The 27,613-nt window shown below is 46.8% G+C and overlaps 1 protein-coding gene across 2 annotated transcripts; it reads right to left on the bottom strand.

Moving 5' to 3' along the window:
* Positions 1–1,266: 1,266 nt before the first annotated feature.
* Positions 1,267–15,074, bottom strand: PCARE (photoreceptor cilium actin regulator). Of its 2 annotated transcripts, XM_082426195.1 has the most exons (3): positions 10,186–15,074; positions 5,407–5,694; positions 1,267–2,637 (listed from the first exon to the last, which is right to left on the bottom strand). In XM_082426195.1, exons 1-2 carry the CDS (start codon positions 13,929–13,931, stop codon positions 5,517–5,519), a joined length of 3,924 nt encoding a protein of 1,307 aa, XP_082282321.1. In that variant the 5' UTR covers positions 13,932–15,074; the 3' UTR covers positions 1,267–2,637; positions 5,407–5,516. The 2 variants fall into 2 exon arrangements, 1 of the variants encoding a protein (XP_082282321.1); XR_014253772.1 differs by lacking the exons at positions 5,407–5,694; positions 10,186–15,074 and adding an exon at positions 3,328–4,057.
* Between the last annotated feature and the right edge of the window lie 12,539 nt (positions 15,075–27,613).

The raw sequence follows: 27,613 nt of genomic DNA, 5'->3' as shown, positions 1-27,613 counted from the left end.
ATGACTAACTCCAGTCTTATCCCAGTAAAACCTGCTATTCTGAAGGCATGCCGGTCATTCCTACCAGCTGACTGACAGATCACTTACGACTCAACATGGGAATAACTAGGAGATTCAGAAACTTAATTTGCTTTTTTTTCTGTTTGGTATGTTTGACACATGTAGTTGTGATTGCCAGCTAAATGTTTTAGTCTTTTCACTTTGAAAGACATGGAATTCTTCAAAGAAGAAAGTCAATTCTAGCTGAGTTTGACAGCTGTTTTTAACTTTCTCCAAGGATCAAAGCTCAGATCTAGAAGGAGGGGGAAATGGTCCCGAGTTCTTTTCTTAATCAGAAACTTAGCGTGAAGAGATGGCAGAGATGAACATTAAAAGCAAAGATGGCGGAGGGATTATGAATTCAGTCCCCCCAAATGGCTCCATGAGATGGTTTAGAAAAGGCAGGTGTGCTCACGTCTTGCAGATGGTAGGATAAGTAGATTGGCATTACTGTCACTGCCGGGTAGATGAAGAAACGAGCCCATATAAGCCAGGCCACAGGGCGGGCTGATGGAGGTGTCAGGCCTCCGGCCCAACCATCAGGAGTGGGAGAAAGTCTGGCTCGCCGGGTGACGATCACATTTACCACACCCTTCCTTCTTCCTTCTTCTGCTTCTGTTTCGTTCTTCCTTCAATTCAGGCCTATCAGGTTTGTCTAGGGGCATTACCTCAGTCCTCAGTGCCACCATTCCAGCCAGATTGTTGCCTTGGGTGCTAGACTTCAAGGATGTCTGAAATTACAGCATTCAGAACACAGGCTACCAGGTCGGTTGAATTCTATAGTCACCTGATGCAGGGCCTTCAGACTATCATAAAGTTATGTTCTGAAGTCCATGAGTGTAATCAAGCCAGCAGCATCCAGGGTCCTTCGTAAAATTGAATTAGAGTCCTGAGTGAATTAACTGTTTGCTACCCTGCTTGTGCAATGCATCTTTAATTACATTTCATAAAACCATCTGGTTGGATTGATGGAACTTTATTTAAACTTCAGGGAGGTACAGGGAGGAAACCATAGTGCCGTATAACATGCTCTGTTAATATAGGCTCAGAACACATTTACTTTATGGCAGTTCAACAGACTTTGATGTGGGGCTACTTAAAAATATATTACCTTTGAAAAGCTTTGCTTTGGCAGATAGAGCGGGTGTTGGCAGCCTGTACGCAGTCAACCAGACGATCAATTGACAGACACGTTGACACAATAATTCATGGCACCAGCTCCCCTGATACATGCAAAACACTGGTTTATTTCAGAAAAAAAGAAGATATTTCTCAAAATCCCTTTCATTCATGTTGCGGAGTTTATGAGGCAAGTCTTGTCAAACGTAAGCGCTTCACAGTGAAGGAAAAGTCTCTCTGGTTTGTCTGCCCTTCATTTTCTATCAACATGGATTATTTTAGGTTCTGAACTGGGTATATGACGTGAGGAAGGAAAATAGATGCTGCTTATAGTAAACAACCGCACAGAACCAAGCTGCGGAAGGAAGATATATTTCATCTTGAAGATTGTATTTATATTTGCAAAAAGCTATCGCTGTTCCACTAGAATATTATATTTGCTTTTTTACTCCATGAATCCTTTTGATGGAACTAGAAAATTGTGTTTTTCCCCTGGGGCAGCACTCTTTGCTATGTTACTAATGTGTTGGATAAAGAGGGGGCTGGACACCTCCTTCTCCACAGCTCTGGGGTCCCTGTGTGCATGGAGGATGGCTGTAAACCCCCAGAAAGGAGTCGGCCCCAATAAGAATATGGGTATAATATGCACTCCTTAAATTAATCTCCTATGTGGTCTCCCTCTTGTCTTTATACCCAACATTCCTTCTTGGTTTCTAACTGTGAAGAAAAAGAACAGACACAGGAGTCTTTAATGGGTTGGGTCCATTGGCTTAATTAAACAAGACAAAACAAAACAAAAACACCCTGCTCTCCCTTCCCCCTTGAGCACAGGAAGCGGATTGGGCCCAGCAAGGACGAGGTTATTGGGTGGAGGGGGCGGGTGGGTAAGAGTGACCCATCCGAGAAGCTGTGGAGTGGGGCTTGCCCCTCATGGCCCCGGGAGTGTGCTCTCCGAGGCAGAGCCACAGACACAGATTTGAGGAAAGGCCTGGTCTCAGGAGGGGTGAAACCGTGGATGCCACACAAATGGTCTACTGGGGTGGATTTAATTTGTTTTACACAAAGTCTAATTCACATGTAATTTGGGCTGAGTGTGGTAGTTGGGATTGTAGCCCAAAAAGCATATCTTTGACTCATCTGTTCCAGCGCCAGCTTGGCACTGCTTCATCTTAGACCTTTACTGCCTTCCAGCCCCTTGGCCTTAGCAACCCCTTCCCTTTCCCCTCTGGGAAGATGACTTGGGATTCTTGAAGCCTCTGGGTCCTTGGGCATCACGATGGCTACAACAGCTCATTCTCCCTGCTGCCTGGGCCTAGAGGTTCTGGGTCTCTCGTTACATCACATATGACGATATATGGCAGCAGCCTGGCCCTGTCCTGGCACAAGTAGGTGCTCAGTGAGTGTCGAGGGGTGAGGAGTATGAACGGCTCCATGGCTGACGGCAGGAATCCTGTGCACCCTGGCTCCCTCCGCGGCTGCCTGCAGGACAGGAGGGGTGGGTGTGGGCTGCTGTCTGCCAGCCTAGCTTGGGGTGCTGGTCGGGGGAGCCTCTCCTCTCAGAGAACCTCCTGCCGGGCACCCTCATGAAGGCAGCAGTGGTTCATTCCAGACCCTTCCAGGGCATTCGCTCTGATGCTGACCCCCTCTGTGACATACGATACTGCCTGGCTCCCAGCTGCCCATTTCTGCCTCATGCCACTGCAGCTGGGTACCCTCAGCCACACCCACACACTCAAACCAGCCCCAAACCTCTAAGACCCTGCAAGGGGGGACCTGGGCTGGAGACCCAGAACTTCCCGTTCTTGTGGATCTGGCCCCCACTTCTCATCCAGTCACTTAGACTTTTTATCATCCCTGGGGTTACATCCCCACGTTGCATCCCAGTTGCATCACCTGGGTCCCTGTCCAGTCTCCCGGCAGCTGGGGTTCTGCTTTGCTTCTTCAGACCTCCAGGAAGCCGGCCTCGAAACCCTAGCACCGGGCAGGTCCCCTTTCTGACCAATTCTCTTACCTCTGAGCTGGATTGCTTCACACTGCTTGCTTCCTTCCTGAAAGCCAGCCTACGGGGCCCAGCCCTCGTTACCCACGCTGCCGGCCTAACCATGCAGGGAGACAGTCCAGCTCTCTCTCGAGCAAGTTTTCTGAAGCTGGCTGTTCTCACACACTTACCTGGGCCTGGGTGGCTGAATTTCCTCCTGTGTCCTGCAGCCCAGGCAGTTCCCTGGGCCCAGCCTCCAGCCCCTGGGTGTGGCTCTGCCCCCGCTGTGGCCTGAGCTCTGCTCTGAGGATTAGTGCAGCTACACAGCAAACGTGAGCACCCAGCTGGGTGTGTACAGACATTTCCCAATAGAGGGGTGGGTTGTGGTCCCTCTTGGTAGTTTAATCAGCTGTTCCTTGAGTGCCTTGGAAGAGATTGTCCCTGTCACCCCTGTCTGAATAACTGGACAAGTCAAGGTGGGGATCATTTACTTGGAGCCACGGCCTATCCCTGGGGGAGGGAGCTTAGTCCTCAGGACCCAGTTTAACATGTTCTTGAGTCATGATCTACTTCAACAAGAAAGGACTTGAAGTCTATAATTTTTCCAAACTTAACAAATCAGCTTTGAAGCAGATGTGGAGGATTGTCCCTTAGCTGTACCCTGTGGGTGAGAATTCTTGTCTTTTGACAACCCACTGAGCTGGCATTGAATCACCCAATTACTGCAAATTCTTTTCTAAATAGAAAGCACTCCACAGCCTCCAGTGGAAAAATTCCAAATTCTGCAGCAAATATCTAGCTCATTGGCAGAAGCAGGTTTTGGGCATGAACAATGGTTTCTTCACTTCAGTTTCAACTCCAGCAGAAGTTCTGCAGATGACCTGGGAATAATGTTGGCAGAGAAGCCCCTGGGGGAGACTGGTGTGTGTGTGTGTGTGTGTGTGTGTGTGTGTGTGTGTGTGTGTGTGTGTGTGTGTGTGTGTGTGTGTGTGTGCGCGCATGTGTGCCTGCCTTACCCACTCGTCCTTCTGAACTTCAGCCCCCACGGGGTGCAGAGAATAGGCTGCTTTGTTTGGGAGGCTTGCTTGTACCCACTCAGCCTGAGAGGCATGTGGGTGCATGGGGTCGAGCATCTGAGACATGCCTCTGAGACAGGCTTAGCCGGAGAGGCAGCAGGGCTGCACTGATGGGCTGGAAGCTTTGCTTTTAGGGCTTTGGAGCTGAGCTTGGGAAGGAGAAGAAGGAGGGTGGGTGGAGCTGTGTGTCTTAATGCCACTTCAGGCTTCTTATCTCTGGAGCATTCAGCTTCTAAACAGGGCTCATAATGGGCACATAAAAACTGTGCCACTATTTTTTTTTTTTTTAAAGTATGTTATTTTTTTTTTTTAATTTTTTATTTATTTATTTATTTTTGACTGCATTGGGTCTTTGTTGCTGGGCGAGGGCTTTCTCTAGCTGCGGCGAGTGGGGGCTACTCTTCGTTGTGGTGCGCGGGCTTCTCATTGCAGTGGCTTCTCTTGTTGCGGAGCACGGGCTCTAGGCGCACCTGCTTCAGTAGTTGTGGCACGTGGGCTCAGTAGTTGTGGCTCGTGGGCTCTAGAGCGCAGGCTCAGTAGTTGTGGCACACGGGCTTAGTTGCTCCGCGGCATGTGGGATCTTCCCGGACCAGGGCTCGAACCCGTGTCCCCTGCATTGGCAGGCGGATTCTTAACCACTGAGCCGCCAGGGAAGCCCTGTGCCACTATTTAACCTTAAAAAAAAAGAAGAAGCTTTCCACTTGTACAAGTACATACATATGCTTGCAAATGGAGTGATGGAACAGTCAAGGGCAATGAAATGTTCAAAAAATTAGAAAGGAATGAAAGACAATAGAGTCTAGTGCCAGGCACACCTGTTCACGTTTTACTCTGTTCTCTTCCTAGCTGTGTAACCTCAGGCAAGGCACTTGGGGGAGTGAATGGGCGAGAGGTGCTTTGGTTTTCTCATCTGCAAAAACCAGGAGAATGCTATCTGCTTCATTCATTGTTGAAAGAATTAAATGGTTTCACAGAGCTAACCCGGGTAAAACACCTGGCTCATCAAGCACGTGGTAAATATTGTTTCCTTCTAAATTAAGACCAGCACTTGAAGGATTAAAGCGTGTCATTGTGGGGTCCAAAGTTATAGTTACTCGTTGAACCCCAAGGCAAACCAGGATCTAGGACTGCTAACAGTGATTGTTTAGAATTTAGGAGAGCCTCTGGGCAGTGCCCTTTCCAGGCCTTTCCTACCTCTCAGGAGGAGTTTGGTTGGCCCACCCTCTCTGGGGTTGTCTGAGGCTTGGCTGTCACCCTTGCCTTCTGGGGTGACTGGCATCAGTGTGACTCAGGCGGCCAGCCCGTCAGGCCACTTCCTTCTGCTGGGGCTTGTCCTGGGCATGGCTGGCGCTGGCCTCCCGCTGCAGCCCGTGGCCCAGCACGCAGAGCTCTGGGGGCGGTGCACCCCTGCTGCCGCCCTTCGGTTCTGGGGCACAGGGACTGTTCCACGGCTCTGTGTCCTTGGGGCCCTCCTCGCTGCTGCTGCAGAGAGAAAGCACAGATGCCAATCAAACCCTCCTCGTTCCTTCTGGCCCCGCCCCATCTCCATTCTGTCTCTCTCAAGCCCTCCCATCTGTGTCACGCACAGACATGGTGGACTCTTGGTGCCAGGCCTCTGCCTTTCTGTACCAGCTTTGCCTGCTGGTGCTGTCCTTGTGGGTGTCTGCTGTGGCTGGGCACCGTGAGAGCCAAGCTCTTGGCGTTTCAGAGGACAGGCTGAGTCCTGTTCTCTCTTGGGATGCCCAGATCCTGCTGCTGTGAGCAAAGCAGCTCCCTCAGGAACTCGGGAGCCAGGCTTTTATTTTGTTTTTGTTTTAAAAGCACTTCTTATTTAATAAAGAGCTAGGCTTAGCTAGTTGAATCAAAAATAACACCAACAATAACAGCAAAAAAACCCCTGCTTTGCTCAGCTGCCACCCTTTTCCTGAATGGAATAAAATGAAAACTGCTTGGCCCAGACCTGGCATTTGGCTAGAATAGAGCTTCGCTGCTGAGTGCCACAGTGAGAGGGGCTCTGAACAGAGAGGGACACCCAATGTGCTCTGGGAGCACAGAATGGAGGGTGGTCACAAGCACGGAGCAAGTTTAGGCCAGATGGGGGACCAGCTCGGGAAGCCACACTGGCTACGGGCAGCCAGGCTAGCCTCACGAAGACCGCGTGGAGGGTGGAGTCGGCTGTCTGGGTTCGAGTCCTGGCCCTTCCACTTACTAGCTGTGTGACCTATAGCATTGTTGATTAATCTCTCTGATTCTCTGTTTCCTGCTTTGTGAAAGGGAGATAGTAATAATACCCATCTCATAGGACACTCAAAGTTATCAATATTGGATGACGCATGGAAAACTCTCCGCACACTAACCAGCATATGATAGGTGCTCACTAAATTGTCGGCTGTCACTGGTGCTGTTTTGTAGTAGGACTAGGAAGTCGCACCTGCAAGGGACCTGAGGGACCACCCTGTCATGTGACAGGTGGGCACCTGAGGCTCGGAGCCTCTCCATCAGTCACCTCAGGACCAGGACTGGCCCCAGCTCCCCACACGCACAGACCAGAAGCCCTTCTCTCTGCCCACGACGGCACCTTCTTGACAGTATTATGAGTGTGCTCGGCTCTGCGTGCTTAGGCTTACGTGGGACGTCCAACCAGTGGAGGACAAGTTTGAATTTGGATCCTAACAAGATCAGGGTGGCAGGAATGGTGGGGGGAGGTGGGGTGGGCACTGACACTGGCCGTCATACGTGGTTTTCAGGCAGTGAGGAACCCACCCTGTTCCTTAGAGCCAGTCTCACCTATGTCAGCCTCTGGCCCCATCGTAAGTCCCTGCAGGACCCAGTGATTTGTGGGCCACAGCTCCCACCTTATTTTTTCTTCTGCCTGTGCCCCTTTTGAGCAGAGGGAGGCATGACCCTTTGCTGCTCCCAGACTGGAGCAGCTGGCAGGAATGGGAGGGGCAGGCCCAGGGGACAGGCTGTGGCATGCAGTGTTAGTGGAAGCTGACACCGAGGTGTGACGCAGGATTTGGTTCTTGAACCGTGTCTTCCCCGCCCCCAACCAGGTCCCACATATGCCTGAGGCTCAGGCCAGGAGGTCGACTGTTTTGGTTGCCATACGGCCGTGGTTCCACCTGTTCCCAGACCTGCTGGGGAGCCAGGCTACCCAGGTCTCCAGGAAACGGGGTCAGGGGGCTGCAGAGAGACCCTGACTGGCAAAGATTAAAAGCACCGCATTTAGCGGAGCAAGTCTGGGCACACTGAGACCTGGCTAGAGACAGGTGCCTTCACCTGGGGATTCAACACGTAAATAACCCTCGAAGCTCAGTAACAGAGCTTCCTGGGGAAGCCCCCAAGGACTGCGCCCAATCCCCGGGCCCCAAGATGGGGAAGATATCAACACCATCAGTTTTTCTAAAAAAGGGGCACGGGATGACCTGCAGGGGATCAACACCAGACACAGGCCAGTGCATCCTGCAAGCCTGCCTCAGCTGCGAGATACGATGGGCAGGGCTGTCCCTGCAACTCCCTGCTTGGGGAAACAGCCTGTAGCAGTTTCTGGCTCTTGGTCACTGGCTTGTTGTCTTGTTGCATGATCTTGGGGGAATCATGCTCAGTTCCCTGGCATTGTTTCCCATACGCAGGAGGGCAGAAAAAAATGCTTGTCATCTCCAGAGCCGCAAAAGCCCTCCTCTTAGAGTTGGTGCACTTCTGCTCCCAGACGCTAATTTTACAGGGCTGAGTGGGGAGTGGGGTGTGTGTCTGGGGAATAAGCATTTCCCCATCACATTCATCACGTGCTCACAGTTTCACAGTCTGGAACAGCTTAGAGGTGTGGTCTGACCGGGAGACAGGGGAATGGCTGTGAGTCATTCTGTGACCTTCCGCGTGACCTTGGGAAGGCTCCTCTTTAAGAATCCTTTTCTCTCTTTCAAGCTACAGTTACTCCCCACCCCACCTCATCTCTCTGAATATAGAGATTCAGGACATAAAACAACCTTTAAGGCCGCCCTATTCCAAGGAGAAACCTGAGAGAATGGCAGTATTTTCTCCTTGAACAATTTTATGTTGCTTTATTATTGCTCCTGCTGTTTTAAAGTGTTAGTGTTTTTAATTAATGCCATTTTATTGTCCTTGTTCTCTCAAGCTCTTCTCCTGAAGGGCACAGTTTTAGAAATCTAATAACTGAATAAATGGCTAGCGTGAGGAATAATGCAATAACATTTATAGAGGTTCTCAGGTGAAAGGCACTGTGCTGCAGGAAGCTCATTTTAGATTTAAGAAAAGAGCAACGTTACATGAAGATTCTTGCAAAAATAATCAATATTTCATTTCTTTCAAGTGGCTGGGGAAGTTTCTATAACTATAATCATGCACAACTTTCCAGAGATAATATCTTTATTTAAAATTGACTGCCGAGTACTTTGTGGAAAATCTACCATTTATGCCAGGACAGACTGTGAAGTCTGTAACACATATCGCTCTGGCAGAAATTAACTTCTGATTTACACAACTGTGGGCAATGCAAAGATAGCAAGGACTGCTGTGGGTTGAGCTTTGTCTGATATGATATCAAGACACATTGATAAGAATTCCTCTTTAATCGACCTCAGATTTACATTTTTCTCCCCATGCCACAATTTGGGAAAAGATGCGTGTCCCCGTAAACTCTGTAAAATAATCACACCACCATTCGAGTCCTTTCAACTCCCAGGCAATGGCTATACTTTGAGTCATGCCCCCTTGTAGCTGCATGCCCAGGCCTGTCTGCAGGGCTGGGCCAAGGACATGCAAGTCAGCTGCCTCTCATGAGAAAGGCACACTTAGAACTCAGCCGGCCCAGGGCAGGCATGGCAGCCCTTCCGCCTGGGTTCTGGTGCTCAGTGCTCATGTAGAGTCTTATTCTTGCTCTATACTCCTCTGAAAGGGGAGATGGAGATGAGGCTGGATTGGAGGAGAAGTGGGGGCAGGTCCTTGGGAGTATGGGGAAGCCAGACTTTCATATTCAATACCTCCAGGACCCGCTGTTTGTTAAGGCGTGTCCCCTGGGTGCCTCCCAGATCCTTTTGGGGGCAGGGGGCGGGGGGTTGTGTCCACATGGTCAAAACTATTTTCATAATAATACTAAGATGTTATGTGCCTTTTTCACTTATTCTTTCAGGAATGTAGAGTGGAGTTTTCCAGACTACATGATGTGTGATATCACAACAGATTGACTGTGGACAAAGGTCTGAGAATCCAACTGTCTTTCTGTGAAGCCCACACCTTAAAGAGGTTTGTAAAACTATAAGACAGTGCCACTCCTTTCGCTCAATTTTTTTGTTGTTGTGGAAAATATAGTTAGTTTTCATTAGAATATAGTTTATGTTAACATAGAATGGGGTCGTTTTTGTTTTTTCAATTAATAAATATTTTAAACATCTCTCAATTTTAATTTGTAACGCAGTAAAAAGCAATAGATGCAACACACATATGCAAAGGCTCCTTGGGGGGGGTCTCGATTTTGAAGAGCTTAAAGAAGTCCTGGGACCAAAAACTTTGAGCAGCTCCCACTAAGATGCTGGTCTATTGCTGTAAACCAGGAAAGATAGAAATCAGGCTGCTGGCTCCAGACAGGTGACAATGACTCAACTTTGGGGGTCAAGTCACTTCACCTCAGTTTCCCCAAGTGTAAAATAAGGGGCACATGGGGTTGCACTAACCTGATTGTTTTAAACTTTTTTTTTTAAATTTTTAAATTTTTTTTTTAAACTTTAATACAGCAGAGCCCCTTGCAACTAAATCTTTCTCGGGAACCTGAAGTGTGTAACAGATGAAAGACGGTTGCTTAAGCACCGGGGACTGGGAGACAGGACATTCCTAGACCCCTCTCCCAGCTGCTCTTCTCTTGGAGCACAGTTTGAAAACTGCTGACCCAGATGAGCCTAAGGGCCCGTCAGCTCTATCCCAATAACTGCAGGGCTGTGGCCCGAGGACTCTCCTTACCTGCTCTGGCCAAGCTGGGATTCACAAGCGTCGCTGGTGGTGCCCGGGGCAGGCAGGTGAAGGCGGATGCCCGGCTGGCAGTCAGAAGCTGTCCTTCTGGTGAAAGGCTGAGGGTTGAGGGCACACGGAGCTGTCCCTCGCTGTGAGTCCGCCCTCAGTCGTGGCCCTGAGCTGCTCCTCCAGCATCCTGTCGGGGTCCCACAAGGACCCCCAGCTTCAGGTGGCAGCGATGGCGGGGTGAGTTGGGGTACTGTTGAGAATGGTGACTTAGCTTCAAACAGAGAGGAGGTGGCTGGACAGAAAATGGAACATGTGTTCCCAGATGCTTTGGCCGTGGCTGCCCGACTGTCTTCAGAATCTCTTGTTTCCTTGGGCCCCTGACTGGGAGACGCTGGGGGAGATGGGGAGGGGCCAGAGGCAGGGGAACTGGCTTCTGTGCACTGGGCAGGGGGGCCGGAGACCTTGTGCTGAGCGGGTGGGCTTGCCGAGGGAGGGGTGGACAGTTTGTGCTGGGGGGGAGGGGAAGCTCGTTTCTTCACTGTTGGGGGGCTTAGCACCCTGGGGCTCACTGGAGGGCTGAGCGGTGGGCTGGGGGACCTGTGCACACAGGGCACACTTGGCTGGGCAGGTCTGTGAGTGGAGGGCAGGCTTGAGTGCCTCTTGCCCACTCTGGGCGTCCAGTGCGCCCTTGTGGGAGAGGCCTTCCTGACCAGCGCGGGGCTTCTATCTTGGTTCTGCCTTGGGGCCTCGGGAGAATGTGGCCCTCGCATTGGCCTGGCCAGGCTGGGTTCCGAGGTCCTGTTCTGCCCGGACGTGTGGCTGGAGTGGTGCCAGTGGATGGCCTTCCGGGGATGCTTGGAGAGGCCTGTGGCCCTGTCCGCTCGTGCCTGACTCTGAGCCCTGCTGCCCTGCACCTCTGGGTTTCCGCTGGCTGCTGGTGGGGGGCTGAGGTCCAAGGCGAGCTTTCCGGGATTGCAGCCTCTCTTGCTGCCCCCTGGTTCTGCGCTGCAGGCCCTGGCGAGGGTGGCCGTGCTCTTGCTGGGCAGCAGGTCAGAGGGGCTCATGGCGGCTCTTAGCTTTGGGGAAGCCCACGTTCTCCGGGCAGGGCCAGCCCCTCCCAGCCCTGGCACGTCAGTCCCTTCAAGGGAGCTCTCTGCGAGATTGCTGCTTTCTGGGGGCTCCAGGGAAGTGAATGATTTGTCCATCAGGATTTCCAGAGGCGGCGGAGGGAGATGCTCTGGGTTCGCCTCTGTTTCACAGTTGAGGTCCTCACTCTTGGATGTTTCTGCTGTGAGCAGAGGGGGAAAGGTGGGAGCAAAGGGCCTCCAGCCTGGGCCCATCCTGAGAGATTCTCCACCTGCTGCTGGAGAAATTCGAGGCTTTGGATACAAAGGGGCAAGTCCCCTGTAAATGGGGAATCTGGGAGGCATGGTGGGGACCCCCCACTTCCTGGGGCAGGGGCTCCGCCCAGAGTCCTTGGAATCCCCCAGTGTCCTTAGACCCTCGGTGGGACTGAAAGTTTCAATGAGTTTCTTGACCGATGCTCTGGTAGGACAGCTCCTGATGTTCCAGTCCCGGGCCCTGGGAGCCTCACTGGCCCTCTCACCTGATGGGATGACGTTTGGAAGCCCCTCAGCTTTTCCCTGCCAGGGCTGTTCTCCCTCAGGGCGGGGACAGCATTTCTGCAAGGTGCTCTGACTTGGCAAAATGCTGAAGTTCTTGGTGAGGGATGCCTTCAGCTTGCTGATGGTGCTGCTTGGGGTGACCTTGCAGCAGTTGTCGGGCCTCAGCGCTGCTGTCCTGGGTTGCAGAACCTGCTTCTGGCTGTGCCCCTGCTGTCGGGTGCCCCGGGTGCAAAGCGCCTCCAGCCTCTGGCTGAGGTCTCTCTGGACCCTCTGCAGCTCCTGGAGGGTGGGATCCTCCACGTGGCTCTTCAGACACCCCTCAGATTGGGACCTCCTCTGCCTTGAGGGGGCCTTCCTGCTGTCGCTGGCCGTGTTCGGTCTTGGGGGCACCATGGTTCTCTCCTCTTCCTCAGTCCATTCCTGGTGCTCAGAGGGCACGGGGACAAACTTGATCCTTTCACTGATTGCTTCCTTCATCTTCAGAATCATTTCCTGGTCCTGGGGGCTCCTAAGCCTCCGGGGGTGTGGCTGAAATGGGCTTTCGGCACCGGCGGGTGAAGACCGAGGCCTTGCATGGGAAGCGTGTCCCTGCCACGCACGCGGACTCAGGCAACTCTCTTTGTCTTCCTCCTCCTCTGGGCTGCTGTCCTCACCTTCACTGAGGGGCGGAGTGTCCATCAACCTGAAGCCTTCAGGAAAGTGTGCTTCCCTGGAGATCCTGGTCCCAGGGGAATCACACGGAGCGCGTTGGCCCAGCCCCCAAGGCCTGGAGGCAGTATTTTCTGGGCCTGTGCTGGAGGGCCAGGGGCTCCCTGGTCCACCCTGCACTGCTGGCTGAACCTTTGCTGTAAGAGGCCTTGAGAGCGGGCAGTCCTGGGGTCTGGCTGAACCCATCCAGAATGGACCGTGCTGCCAGGTGTGTCTTGACAGCCTGGCCTCCGCTGTGGGTGAAATCGCTGGCCTCCATTCTGCAGGCTCCAGCACGAAGTCCCAGCTGGCTTGCTTGCCCAGCTTGTCTGCCAGCTGCACGGACTCATTGTCAGCACCAATGCCACTGTCCTCAGAGCACAAGGGTAGACCCTGCACTTCAGGGTCACTGTGGCCACTCGCTAAGCTCTCCAGGTGCCCCAGAACCCTTAGGAGGCGTTCATCCGCACCCCTCTTGTTGCTCAGCTTGTTTCCCAGGTGGCCTGCGGCGCCGCAGAAGTAGCGGCCGGAGCCCTCCAGGAGGCTGTCAGAGAGCGAGGCCACCGTGCCGCTGAGCGCCCGCAGCTTGCTAACTGTGTACTGCAGAAGCTGCCGCAAGAGATCTGGCTGCTCCTGGGGCTCTCTTTTCTTCAATGGCCAAGCCAGATCCTCCTTAACTTCCTGGAGGAGCTCTTCTCCGTCCTTGGAGATTTCCCCCAAGAGCTGGTTGACCTCATCAAAACACAGCAACAGGAAGCCGACCATGGGCTGCAGCAGCTCCTGGGTCTGTGTGGCGCGATGGGTGATGCTCAGAACTGCTTCGTATTTGGAGAGGCAGGTGTGCAGATAGGTGTAAGCACGCTGGTGGGCCTTCACCAGGGGCTCAGGGAAGTCTACTTTGTCTTCAGACTCGTGGGCAGGAAGGATGGTTTGGCAGTAATGGCTCTGTTTGCTCGACCTGTGACATTTTGGCCTCTTTTCCCATTTGGAAGTCTCCTGGGTATTACTTTCTTCACTCTCGTCCCCAGAAAAGACCGCCCCTTGTGGTCCATGGGAACTCTGTCTCTTGAATGGAATGTCTGTAGTCACGTAGCTTTGTGATTTGTTCAGCTGGGATGGGGAGGTTTTGGTTTCTGGGATCAGTCCTTCCATATCTTTCCTTTTGCCTGAAGTGGGATCTCTGGTGAGCTGACAAAGACTTTCAGCCACGGATTGGATCCACCTGGGACTTTGCTGCTCTTCTGCTGGCCTCTGTCCCTGGGACGAGCCCCCTCCAGAGTCATAGCAGGTGGAGTTTTGAACCAGCAAAGGGATGGAGCATCTTTCACTGGCCCCCTGACATCCTGGCAGAATTGCTTTGGGCTTTTTAAAAAACTGGATGCCACTCTTAGCAACGCTGTTAACAATATCGCTGTGGGAAGGTGTACATCCCATGATGTCAGCTTGTAGTCATCTCCCATCTGCAACCCTCGCAATTTTCAGAGAATTGTATTCAAAACAGGAACAAAAGGCAGTCTTCCTAGTCCATCCAGGCAATTTCCAAGCCAGAATCCTTTGAAGTCCAAGGTGCAATGTCCTAAACTTGGAACTGGCTTTCTTTACTTCCTTGGCCCCATCGTGTAGAGGTAGTGATACTGCCGCCGTTCCGGTGTTGTTCTAAGTTTTGAACCCTCTGCTGCTGGTGAGCAACAGGGCAGTTCTAGAGGACTTCAGTCCCGTGGATTACGGGACTGCATTTTGCTCGTGTCCTGACAGATGTGCATGGCAAGTGGAACTTTAAGCCTATTAGGTTAATCATGCCCTAGCCAGTCAGCACTCACAGCGAGTTCTAATATAGAACTCAGCATTTACTATCTTGGGAAGTGGATTATTTTTGCACGTGCTTATGTTTTTAATTCTGTTCAGATGCCTGCCATATGAAACCTAGAGAAATGAGCCATAATTGCAAAAGGCTCTGGAAGAGACACATTTGTGGAGGGGAAGCGAGGGCCCACCGTTTATGAATCCTGGCAGAGAAGTGACCTTCACAGTTTAATAAGGGCAAATCAGCCGAGTGTGCTCCAACCTGCTGCCATCCAGAAGACCCCAAAACTGCACAGTAGCTGGGAATTGAGGCGGTACATTGTTGTTTGTGTGGCTTATAAAAATACTATGACTTTCTAGTGCTGGAGGACATCCCTAAATAAGACAGGGAATAAAGAAGACGTTCCTCTACCCTAGAAAAGGGAGGTAGATCGCAGGGAGCCTTGGAGGGGAAAGCAGAAAAACTCTCCATCATATAAAGCTCAAGGCCGGTCCCTGTGAACTATGGGGGCTCAGGGAGACAATGCTCCCACAGGAAAAAGCTTTTTATTAAACCTTCCTCATAGGAAAATAAGCTAAACCTGGGCAGTGGAGAGCCATTAGGAGTAGAACTTAAGGGAAAAATGTATTTTCCTTTTCAAGCCCAGCTTCTACTCAGTCTGAGCCTGGTACTCTTGCCCATGCCTAAGGTAGCAGCTGCCCATTTAAAACCTCCTTTAAAACTTTCTTTGCTGTCAGTAAAGTCTAGAGCAGGGGTTTGAAGTTGGGAGACTTGAGTTTAAATACAAGTTCTTCTCCTTTTAGTTGGGGGAATTTCCGCAAGTGATTTAACTTCCCTGGGGCAGAACTCATCTTTGAAATGGGGATAGTGATATCTACTTCGTGGAGTTGTTGTGGGGATTAAGTCAATTGTCAGCTAATGCTAGGCAAGTGCTTGGCGCGGTGCTTGGTAAGAGGTAGGTACTCAAGAAAAAAAAAAAAAAGGAATTCCTTATTCCTTTCCCCCTGGCATCTAAGTCACTTATAATAAAAGTCATGAGAAAATTCATTAGTTTGTCCAGGACCAAGCCCCAGTCCTTTCCTGAATTGTCTGGAAATAACTGCCTACTGATGATGGCTTAGAGCCCCAGATCGGGTTTTTGCCATTCTATGTCTGTACAGATGGCTCTGTACTTGGCACACTGATGCCTCAGGACTTTTCTAAGGCCTCATCGTGTCATTTCTCTGTTCTTCAACACACAATAATTCCCACCAACTGCAGGAGGAAGAGAGGCTTTGATTTAACCATTTCATATTTTCGGTTATTTAGCTCGTGGACAATGTTTCATTTTCCTAATAGAAAAAAGATTGCATCGAGCATCTCCTGAAGTTGCTGACAATGGAGTTATATTCTGGCTTTACAGTTTTCATTTTCTCTCACTGAGCCCCATACAACCAACGAAAATAACACAGTGGGTTTTAGGACTTAGGGATCCCTCTTCTGCCAGGAGCAAGCTGCAGACTGGCTACCAGCCTGTGTGCGGAGCCTGGGGCCTAGCACAGTCCTGTGCCCCAGAGTGCTTAATTAATCAAGTTCTCCGATCTGTTTATTTGAAGCAGGACTCATGGGAAACACAAAGCTGACTCAGTGCCTGGGGGCGAACTGTGTTACACATCAAAAAGTTGTTTCATTTGTCACAGCCTGGGCTGGCCCAGTAAACAAGCACGCCATGTGGGAATATTCTTCTCTCTTCCATTTAACACAGTGCAAAGCTCATCTGAAGGGTTCTTTATGTAAGTTCTTCCTCCTCTTGGGATTTGGGCCCCTGCTTGAATCATCTTTGTGAAAACTTTTGATCTAAGTGACTAAAATTATTTCCAAACCAATAATCAAAATAAAAGTATTTGCCCAGAGGATCAGCTGTCACATAGCTCTGTGCCTTATAGACTGGTTTTCTTGACTATTCCAAATAATTTAGGAAGCTCTTTATTCACTGCTTCTCATTTTTCATTAAGACTCGCTTTTGTTTTTCTTTCTTTTCAAACTGGTGTTGCTTCAAATTAAAAAAAAAGAAGCATTACTTTCAGTGGGAATGTAAAATGACCAACTACTTTGGAAAACTGTTTAACAGTTAAACATACACCCACCTTCTGACCCATCAATTCTACTCCTAAGGATTTACCCAAGACTATTGAATGCCTAGGTCCACAAAAGGGACTGGTACAAGAATATCCATATTAGCTTTATTCATAATAGCCTCAAATTGGAAACAATCCAAACGTTTGTCAATAGGGAAATAAATAAATTTGGCAGTGGAATACTTCCTAGCAATAAAAGGAACAAACTATTGAAATACATAACAACATAAACTTAAAAATTATTATGCTGAGTGAAAGAAACCAGACATAAAAGAGTATATACGGAATAATTCTATTTATAGGAAGTTCAAGAATATACAAAACTAATCTATAGTTACAGAACTCAGAGAAGTAGCTACCTCTGGTAAAAGTTATTAACTGGATATGGGCATAAGGGAATTTCTTAGACTAATGGAAATGTTCTATATCTTGACCTGGGTAGTAGTTACACTGGTATATGAATAGGTAAAAATTCCTTGGGTGTACACTTAAGTTTTGCATTTTATGTGTGTTAACACACACACACACACACACACACACACGCCCCTAACTAAAATGCAATATTGTATACTTTACTTTGTGCCTAAGAGAGTCCCAGCTATAATATTCTTGGTCTTGGAAAAGGGTCCCTGTATTAGTTGTCTATTGTTGCATAACAAATAACCCCCAAATTTAGCAGCTTAAAACAGCAAACATTATCTCATTATGAAACGTTATGTTTCTGTGGGTCAGGAATGTGGGAGCAGCTCCCTGGATTGTCCTAAGGGTCTCTCATGAGGTTGCAGTCAAGGCATCAGCCCGGTTTGCAGTTATTTGAAGGGTAGACTGGCACTGGTTGATTTGCTTCCAAGGTAGCTTGTTCACATAAGTGTTGACAGAAGGTCTCAGTTCCTTGCTGGATGTTTGCGGGAGGCCTCAGGGCCTCATCATGGGGACCTCTCCATAGGGATGTTTGAGTGTCTTACAACATGGCAGCTGGTTTCCCCCAGAGTGAGAAGTCCAAGAGAGAGCAAGGAGGAGGTCACTCTGTCCTAATTTCAGAAGCCAAAAACACCTTTACTTGCTTCACATTCTATTCTTTAGAGGTCAATCTAGGGACTTCCCTGGCGTTCCAGTGGTTAAGACTCCGAGCTCTCACTGCAGGGGGCGCGGGTTCAATCCCTGGTCGGGGAACTAAGATCGTGCATGTCGTGTGGTGCGGACAAAAAAAAAAGAAGTCAATCGATAAGTACAGTTCACACTCAAGGAGGGAAAAACTAGGCTCCACATTCAAAAGGTCACTAAATTATTTTTTAAGATCTGGACATATTATAGGTCAAACCATGACATCCAAAACATAACTATGTACAGTAAACCTTTGTTTACTAAGGACTCGTCATTGCCCTTCAACCTGTCAAATAAGTTCCACCCCATTTTTTTTCATGTGGCCCTGAACTAATTGGTCAGCAAAAGATGGTTCTCATGTGACACTGATTCTGAGCCAAGACTGAAGTTCATTTAAGCAACCGGAAAAAAATGCCTTATTTCTCAAATTCTGTCAGCATCGCCAGTGAGCTCTCCTGAGCCTTCAAAACTAAGAAAAATTTTCCACTAGCCAAGCCTAGGGCATAGTTTGTCCTTCAGATCTGAAGGAATGTTCTTTGCAACACAGTTTCCTGCTCCATATGTGAGATGAGGCAATAAGCAAGCAACTACTGTGGTGAGCTAGCAGGAAAAGGGAGCTAGCGGTTGGTTCCAGACACTGTGGTAGGCACTTTACGTATATCATTTCACTAGCTTGCCTCCCCTGCTTTGCTGAGGAGAACCAGTAACCATCAATAAAAAATTAATCTGGCTACTGTTACGCACCTTAGAGTAATCCATCCAGAGGTGCTCATGTGATAGGCAATTCTGTGGAAACCAGCACGTGACATTCAGGTGTCTGCTCTAACTGGCTTCTGATTTGGTGATCATATTAGAGACCCCTGTTTCTTTTCACCAGTTCTTATTCTGTATGTCTTATTGTCTGAATCAGGAGTTACACAGGCCTCTCATTGTACTTCTGGGGGTTGACTGTTTAACTCTTTGAGTTGCCCCCAAAATAAGTGTCATCTATATTATGTAGCCTATATTTGGCATCAAAGTATCTTAAATGTACTCTCCAAATTTGGCAAAAATTTATCCAGTTTTGTTTTGTGTGTGTTTGTTTTTGTTTTTTGGGTTTTTTTTTTTTTTTTGGTATGATAAGGTAACTTGTTTTATTGAAATAGATTAAATTCTTCCCTAAAAATTAGATATTTACCGTAGGGTATGCGAACTACTGTAACAAGCAACCCCCAAATCTCAGTGACTTAACACATGAAGAGTTACTATTGTTTACCCAATGCCAAGGTAGAAGTTCTTAGTTGGGTTGCTGTCTTAAACAGCTCTCCTCCAAGTGGTGATCTGAGGATCTAGGCCCTTCCATTTTGAAACACTGACAGCTTTAATACATGACTTCCAAGGCAGAAGGGGAAGAGACTATGGGGAAGTCATACTGGATTCTCAACTTCTTTGACACACCCATAATTTCTGCTCACATTTTCACGTCCAGGACTTGTAACATAGCCGCACTTAGATGGAAATGTGCTGGGAAATGAAATCAGTCCCTGGCAGGACAGCTACTTTCCAGCAACATCTCTATACCATGGAAGGGAGCCCCAGTTTTAGAGGCCCAGTAGTCTCCTCTGCCACACCTATGTTTCCAGATAAGGAAACTGAGGCTGAAAAGTTTAGATAATTTGCTCAAATCACATAACTAGCATGTAGCTGATCTGGGATTTGAACCCTTGTCTCTCTGACTCCAAAGCCTGTGTTGTACTTACTACATTTTGGGGGATAAGACAGCTGTTATTTCAATCTTCTCTTGGGCTTAGCAGTTCAACACATGTTGGACTTTTCAGTCACCTGCTCAGATCCAGCCCCACCAGAGAGAGGGCTGCAGGAATCTGTGAGAAGCAACTTTGGATTTGCTCTGCAGCCCAAAGAAGTCCTTCAGGTTGCCCTTCCAAACTGTTTCTGTCTCTGACGAGGACCTTTGGATTGATGACTTGGCCGGATGGTCATTGGTTTAAATTATGTCTCTAGGTGGCGACTTTCAGACAGCCCTTAGCCCTGAATTCTGGATCCCACAGGAAGTCCCAAACTTTGACACCCCTGCGCTCAGCCCAGGCTCCCGGGTCTCTGGCCCTCAGCTGGCTAGCAGCCAGAGTGGTGCTTGGGACCAGGGAATTGAATATGTTAAATGGCTTTATATTAACTACCAATTAATTCAAGTCTCTACTTGGTAAAGTAGACTTCTATTTCCAGCGATATTTTAAAGTAAGAGATGTGGATTTCAGCAAAAATGTTTGCATTTCATAAACATGTTTGCATTTTACATACATTGTAATTTTTATTATTACTTTCCACTCTTTTCTTCTATTTGTACATATATTTTGCATAGCTGCTAATCATCCTGCCATTGTATTATCCTCATTAACTTAAACATATTAGAGACGTTTTCCATGTTACAGCGTTCACCACACTTTTTTTTTAAATTTAATTTTATTTATTTTTTTATATAGCAGGTTCTTATTAGTTATCCATTTTATACATATTAGTGTATGTATGTCAATCCCAATCCGTTCACCACACTTAAGGAAAAAAAACAGTGATGTGTATAATCAAGGCAACAACCTCTTACTTTAACAAAAAGATAAATAGCAACGACTCTATACATATAAAGCAAAGCACAGTTCGTGAATTTGCTAACTCTTCTTTCCTGAGACAGATGTTTCTCAGGATGAAGTCCTTCACAGAAATGCATATAGACATAACCCCACACAGCCACCCCATGGCGTAGGTGGATGGAGAAATACAGAATTTATTTGAGAAGCCAGTGTCTGTGTCAGAGACAAACATCTTAATGAAGTGGCGAAGCTGGACTTAAACCTCAGGTCTGGCTGACTCTCTGGTTCCCGATCTTTCCACTGTCTCAGGCTGTCTGCTGTGATGGCTCAAAATGAGGGGGTTGAAGTGTGTTGATGATTTTCAAACTCTGCTCTCAAGAGCCTGTGAGCGGTCTGAGGGACACCTCAGCTTTAACTGAACACTTCCACTTATCTCTGTTTAATACACTGGGCTTTCCTGTAAAACACTTTGTGAAGGGATTTAGTAGAGATCTGTTGGGACTTCGCCAGTGCCCAGCTCCGGGCTGTCACAATCCCTGTGCCACATCATAGATGGTTTCCAGGGTCCCTTCTGACTCTAACACCCTTGTCGTTAGGATTGTGGTTCTGTAAGAGTCTGGCCTTAACAGCAAACAAGGTATTTTCCTTCAGAGCAATAATGTAGAAGTCCGATTGCCATCCCTTCCTTACGAGTGATCATTAGGGGAACCCAAATCTCAAACCCTGTACCATGGAATTCTCCCCCTGCCACTGGTCCAGATATATTGATCTGATTTCAGCTCAAATAGTACAGACATCAATCAGATTATACAATACTTTCATGCCCTTCCAACTTTCCTAATGCAGTAGTTACAGTATTTTTAAAACCGAAAAAAAGATTTTACTGTTTCTTCTTAATGTGAAGGCAATTCATGCACATAAATAAAACTAAACTGAAATGTGAATAATCCTACTGTCTTAGGGATGATGATGATGATGGCGGTGGTGATGTCTATCGTCGTGAGGGTGCTAGGCTCCGCTGCAAACACTTTACATACCTTCATTAATTACGCCACATGCAGCTCATGCTGCCGGAGGAGCAGGCTGTGAAACTGAACACGCACAAATGGAATTTAATGTTATTATTAGACAAGACCCCACACCAGGAAGACAGGAAAGATTAAATTAAGCCTAGTTTTTCTGGGAGCTTGTCACTGACGTGGTTGTAAAGAAGGCTGTGCACTGAAAAGTCCTTGATGCACTGGCTGAATGGAGTCCCTTCCTTTCTTCACTTCTGCCCTTTCTTCCACTCCCCAAGCCCAAGAAAAATCCTTAGCTCGTTGCCTTTGACCTCCAGGTCTCAGTCTCTGCACCCTTAACACGGGGAAGATAAGATGGTGCAGGGGAAGGGCTCCTGGCCTTGGAGTCAGAACACAGCACACAGGGGAGGAATTAATCGAGAATTCTTCCCCAGCTGTTAGATCACTGCTCACATGTTATCAGAAAGACCCATGGAGGGCTTCCCTGGTGGCGCAGTGGTTGAGAATCTGCCTGCCAATGCAGGGGACACGGGTTCGAGCCCTGGTCTGGGAAGATCCCACATGCCGCGGAGCAACTGGGCCCGTGAGCCACGACTACTGAGCCTGAGCATCTGGAGCCTGTGCTCCGCAACAAGAGAGGCCGCAACAGTGAGAGGCCCGCGCACCGCGATGAAGAGTGGCCCCCGCTCGCCGCAACTAGAGAAAGCCCTCGCACAGAAACGAAGACCCAACACAGCCAAAAATAAATAAATAAATAAATTAAAAAAAAAAAAAAAAAAAGAAAGACCCATGGAAAAATTGTTTTAACATCCATATAAACTGAGGGACCACTTGCTAATTCCCAGTAGGGAAATAACAGCAGAATCTAATTTCTTGACTTTTGTATATTTATTTTTAAACAGATGTACCCTGGGCTTTGGAAAGATCTTGGTTGTTAGCTGTACGAACTTCTCAAAATAGACTCTTTACTCTTGTTGTTATTTTTGGTTTTGCGTATGTGTCACATTTGGGGAAAGAAATCGGGTGATGATGTGAATTCATGGTGGAATGCGGGTGAGAATTGAGCCTCAGAATTTCCCAGGGTTTGCAAAGCAAGAAGAGAGAGACTAGCTAAAGAGCCTTTGTAACGTCGTAGCCAACACTGTGCATTTTTCCTTTTATTTAAATACTGTAACATTTTCTGAGCGTTCCGCAAAATTGCCCTTGGACTGAAGAGTAGATAGCAGATTCAGTTCTTTTGTTAACATTTACATCCATAAGAATGGCTTGTCTGGGCTGACTAGGGGATGGAACACCAACCCGCTTATAATCTTACCTGGGAAGTTTCATTCCTGCTCACTCCCAACTTTTTTGAATGCATTCCTTGTATAAATTTGGGATTACTAAGACAAAAATAGCCTCCCCTCAAACTGCCAAGTATTTATAATAATGTTTAAGAGAGATTAATTATCCAAGGCTGACCCTGAAGAACAACTAAAGCAGGTGATGATCAAACTACTTGAACTCAATGAGCTGGAACTTTGATCTTCTAGTCTCCAGAACTGTGAGAAAATAAATTTCTGTTGTTAAAGCCACACAAGTCTATGGTATATTGTTATGGCAGCCTGACAAGACTGAAAGAGATATTATTTTTTTAAGAATGGCATACTTTTATTTATTATAGAAGCAATATGTTTAAACAGAAACTTGTATATGAATGTTCATAGCAGCACTATTCACTGTTCACTATAGCACTATATCACTATAGATAAAGGTGGAAACAACTCAAATGTCCATCAACTGATGAAGGGATAGACAAAATGTGATATATCCATACAGTGGAATATTAGCTATAAAAAGAGTCAAGTATTGATAATGCTATAACATGGTTGAACCTTAAAAACATGCTAAGTGAAAGAAGCTAGATACAAAAGGTCATATATGATTCCATTTATATGAAATATCCAGAATAGACAAATCCGCAGAAACAGAAAGCAGATTAATGGTTGTCAGGGGCTGAGGGGATGGGAGAATGGGAGTGACTGTTTTTCTTATGGTTAGATCGGGGCTGTGGGGTTTTGAGAGGAAGATCACAGAGGTAATATGCCATTTTTATTACATCATATCAAGAATATGTACTGTCAACATGATTTACGACTGTTGATGTAGACCTTGATGTTGATGATTATGATGTTGGTGTTGACCTGGCTGACGCAGTGAGTGTCAGGTTGTTCAACTGTAAAGTTATTCCCCCCAACTTTCTCTACCCTTTGGAAGTACTCTGGGCAGCCACTCAGGGAGAAGGGAGTTATGGTCCCCCTGAATATAAATATTTTTAAGGCTTTTGGTACAAATTGTGAAATTATTCTCCAGAAATATTTTACCAGTTTACATTTTCAGCAGCGGTGTGAATACGTGTTTACTTTACTGCAAATTTGCTGACATTGGTATTACCCTTAAAAAAAAAATCTGCTGATCTTAAAGAGGAAAAATGGCATCTCATTTTAATTTGCATTTATGAGTTTATTAGAAAGTTGGTATATTTTAAAAATTATATACTTTGTTGGTCATTTGCATATTTTCTTTCAGGGATTAATTACTTGTACATCCTTTGTTCATTTTTTAAAAATGAGGTGTTTACCTTTGTTTTATTAATTTTTAAGATATTAACATTTTGACTGGTCTTATAAGTTGCCATATTGCCGTTGTGTTGTTTTTCTTTTTAAGTTCTCTTTTTGCCTTTTAATTTTGTTTATGGTATTTTTGGGGGTATAGAAGTTTTCATTTTACATGATCAACTCTATCAGTCTTTTTCTTTGTAATTTCTATCTTTGTCATCATGTTTAGAAATGCTAAATTTATACTTTATAAAATACCTGGACAAATTTATATTCAGGAAATTATTATTATTGTTGTTATTATTATTAGGAAGTTATTATTTTTAAAGTTGAGACCCCGTGAAATGGGAGGACATGGCTTGACTAGATTGAGCTTTGTCTCAGAAACAGCTAACAATGGACACATTTCAAGATGGACTGTAACTTATAGCCTCTTGTAGGGATTTCTAGGACTGGTTCTAACGTTTTAAAGAACTCTCAAAATGGCAGTGAACTGGCTGACGTATGATACTAAGTTCTTTGGGGTCACAAAATGACAAACCAGTGGGATGACTTGAAAATGTGTATGTGAGCACTTAGTGAGAGATGAGCTTTGAAGTTTATGAGGATAAGAAGTGTGATTATTAAGTAAGGAGACTAATTTGATCACCATGCTTCAGTAATTTACATATCTAAATAAGTCATCAGAAGTGGGGGAATGGGGGACTTGGGGTTGCCATAAACATATATTCCAACAAGTAGCTATTTCCCCAAAATATTTTTGAAACAATCTTGTTTAGAAATTTCTTCTGGTCAGTTTCAGTTATGAAATAAAATTAATCTAATGACTGTTGGTTGTACCTTACAAGGTAAAATAGTAAATGGAAATAAACCAGACAATACTGTGGCAGACTGGGATGTGACAGGTCAATGCATGTGCTTTTCTCTTTCCTTATATGCATCAGATTTCTTCAGTGCATCTCAAGGCCTTATCTGGAGGGTCCTGACAGAAGAGGTACTTGTGCCCCCTCCCTGGACCACAGCCTGGGGCTGGGGAGAGAGCAAACCAGCAAGCCTTGGGGAGAAGTGCCTCAGGTCATCTTTTTTTTTTTTTTTTTTAAAGATTTATTTATTGTTTGATTGATTGCTATGTTGGGTCTTCGTTTCTGTGCTAGGGCTTTCTCTAGTTGTGGCAAGCGGGGGCCACTCTTCATCGCGCTGCGCGGGCCTCTCATGATCGAGGCCTCTCTTGTTGCGGAGCACAGGCTCCAGACGCGCAGGCTCAGTAGTTGTGGCCCACGGGCCTAATTGCTCCGCGGCATGTGGGATCTTCCCAGACCAGGGCGTGAACCCGCATCCCCTGCATTAGCAGGCAGATTCTCAACCACTGCGCCATCAGGGAAGCCCCCTCAGGTCATCTTGATGTGGCGAGTAGGAATGGTGGTGTGGCATGTCTAGGTACAAGAGGATAGAAGACTTGCCAGACCCAGTGTCCCACAGGTCAGAGTGGCATAAGAGGACACCCACAATGTCCTGAAAGTTTCTGTGTAGAGAAAATTTAGCTGAGAAAGAGAGAGAGCCAGGAGGTTGGCCCAGGATGAAGTATGAAAACCAGGTGAGGACGGAGCTGCCCTCTTAATGGAGAGAATTAATGGGAACCCCCTTGTGTCCCACAGACCCCCCAAGGGAGCATGTGTCATCTGCTACACCCAGAACCAGACAGCACATATTAAGACCAAGAAGTGGGCTCCTAGGATAAGCCCTTGAGAGCTGAGATCAGTTCCAGGAAGAGGAGAGGGCAGGGAGGATAAAAGAGAGGACGCTTTCAACCTAATTGTGACTGAATTATAAACTTGAATTGACTAAGAAATGACTGAATTCAAATGAATTTATCTGAGAGTGACTAGATTAAATTTTCTCAGTTATAAATTGAAATTACACCCAATTATAGGAGAATAGAGAAAATTACGTTTTTGCACACTTGAGTCAGTAACTGTGAAATTTGTACTGGCTCCAATACTTACAGGCAGCCAGGTATCAGTAAAATCTCAAGAACAGACCATGGGATCATTATGGGCTGCTCTTCCAAGTTATTGCTTATCTGTGGCTGCAGTGCAAAAAGTCAACACAATGTCTTATCATCAGAAATCATGACAAAATACATTCAAATTTCTGTTCAAAATGTTCTCTTTATATTAGAAAGCAGAGCTAATGCTTGTTGGTGGAACAAGAACATTTTTTGAAGTTCTGAGGCAGTTCAGTCCAGATTATAACCCTATGATTCTAAAAGGGGGAAGTATGAAATTGCAGGTTGTTCTGAATATCTTCTGTTTGCCCCTTCTAGGCCCACTGCCAAGCCTTGGTACCCTGGGGGGTGGGCAGGGCCCTAGGGCTCCCACCTTTGAGAGGAATTGGCAGGAACTTGGAGGGAGGGAGAAGAATGAGTCGGGGTATTGGTTCCCCCATCTCTCTTTGGGAGAGTATCTCCGACTTCTCAGGCTTCTTCCTTGCCGTGAAGTGAAGGGCCAGGCCCCATTAATGATTCCTCCTCCTCTGCCATTGCTGCTGGAGCGTAAGAGGTAGGTTAAGGGTCATAGCTAATGGCCTCTGGCCCTTTAAATCTGGTATCCGTAGCATCACAGGCAATGCCATTATTGTGTATTTGCTGCCTGTAGAGAAGCAGGCTAGTACACTTAAAGGAGGACTCCACCCCAGGGAGGCAAGTCAAAGCCTGCCACCACCACCACCCAGGCTTTCTCTAGCTGGAATCTGCATATGGGCCCAAGGGAGCCCATTATGAATACACATATTTCCATACACTCCCAGCCAACACTCTAAACAATTTGTGCTCTTGCTGAGGAAGACCCATGAGAAATTGAAAAAAATTTTTTCTGGGTGACATTAAGAAGACCGTGACATGATTTGGGTAAGTTTCATCATAAAATGAACCTTGTGCCCGCCTAGGCCTCTGGTGAAAACTCATTTCTGCTAAGGCACAGGTGAGCATGCTGGACAAAGCATACTATTATTCTGGACAAATTAACATGGGTTTCAGTAATTGGACATATACTGTGAGGCAATTTAGATATGTTTTACATAAATGCATCCTTTCCTACCTAATAGCATCAAAAAGTCAGAAAGTCAGTTCAGCGCTTAAAAACCTGAATAGAGCACTAAAAATGTTTCACAATCCACCTTTTATTTTTTTCCTTTTTACAATTGATAAGCCAGTATTGATACATTATTTTTAACTAAAGTCCATAGTTTACATTAGAGTTCATTCTTTGTGTTGTACAGTCTATGAGTTTTGACAAGTGCATAGTGTTGTGTATTCGTCATTATAATATCATAAAAAATAATTTCACTGCCCTTAAAAATCCCCATGCTGCATATATTTGTCCTTTCCTCCCTCCCTCCCCAGCCCTGGCAACCAATGATCTTTTTACTGTCTCTGGTTTTGCCTTTTCCAGAATGTCATATGGTTGGAATCATATAGTATTGTAGATTTTTCAGACTGGCTTCTTTCACTTAACAATATATATTTAAGATTCCCCCAAGTCTTTTCATGGCTTGATAGTTCATTACATTTTATTGCTGAATAATATTCCATTGTATAGATGTACCACAATTTGTTTATCCATTCACTTATCGAAGGACGTCTTAGTTGTGTCCAATTTTTTTGTAATTATGAATAAAGCTGCTATACACATTTATGGGCATGTTTTGTATGGACATAATGTTTTCAAATCACTTGGGTAAGCACCTAGGAATGAGATTGCTGGATCATGTGGTAAGACTATACTTAGCTTTGTAAGAAACTGCTAAACTGTGTTTCAAAGTGGCTGTACCATTTTTCAATCCTACCGGCAATGAATGAGAGTTCCGGTTGTTCCAAATTCTTGCCAGAATTT

Source organism: Balaenoptera physalus (assembly GCF_965194825.1).
Source record: "Balaenoptera physalus genome assembly, chromosome: 15".
NCBI lineage: Eukaryota > Metazoa > Chordata > Mammalia > Artiodactyla > Balaenopteridae > Balaenoptera > Balaenoptera physalus.
The sequence above is the reverse complement of the archived record's forward strand: the minus strand, read 5'-3'. Positions and strand labels throughout refer to the sequence as shown.

Bases quoted from the DNA above. Each gene is read 5' to 3' on its own strand.
- PCARE (XM_082426195.1), bottom strand. From the start codon at position 13,931: ATGGGATGTACACCTTCCCACAGCGATATTGTTAACAGCGTTGCTAAG. The intron at 5,695-10,185 runs GTAAGGAGAGTC...TTCTCTCTGCAG, and splicing joins TCCCAGCTTGGCCAGAGCAG to CAGCAGCGAGGAGGGCCCCA.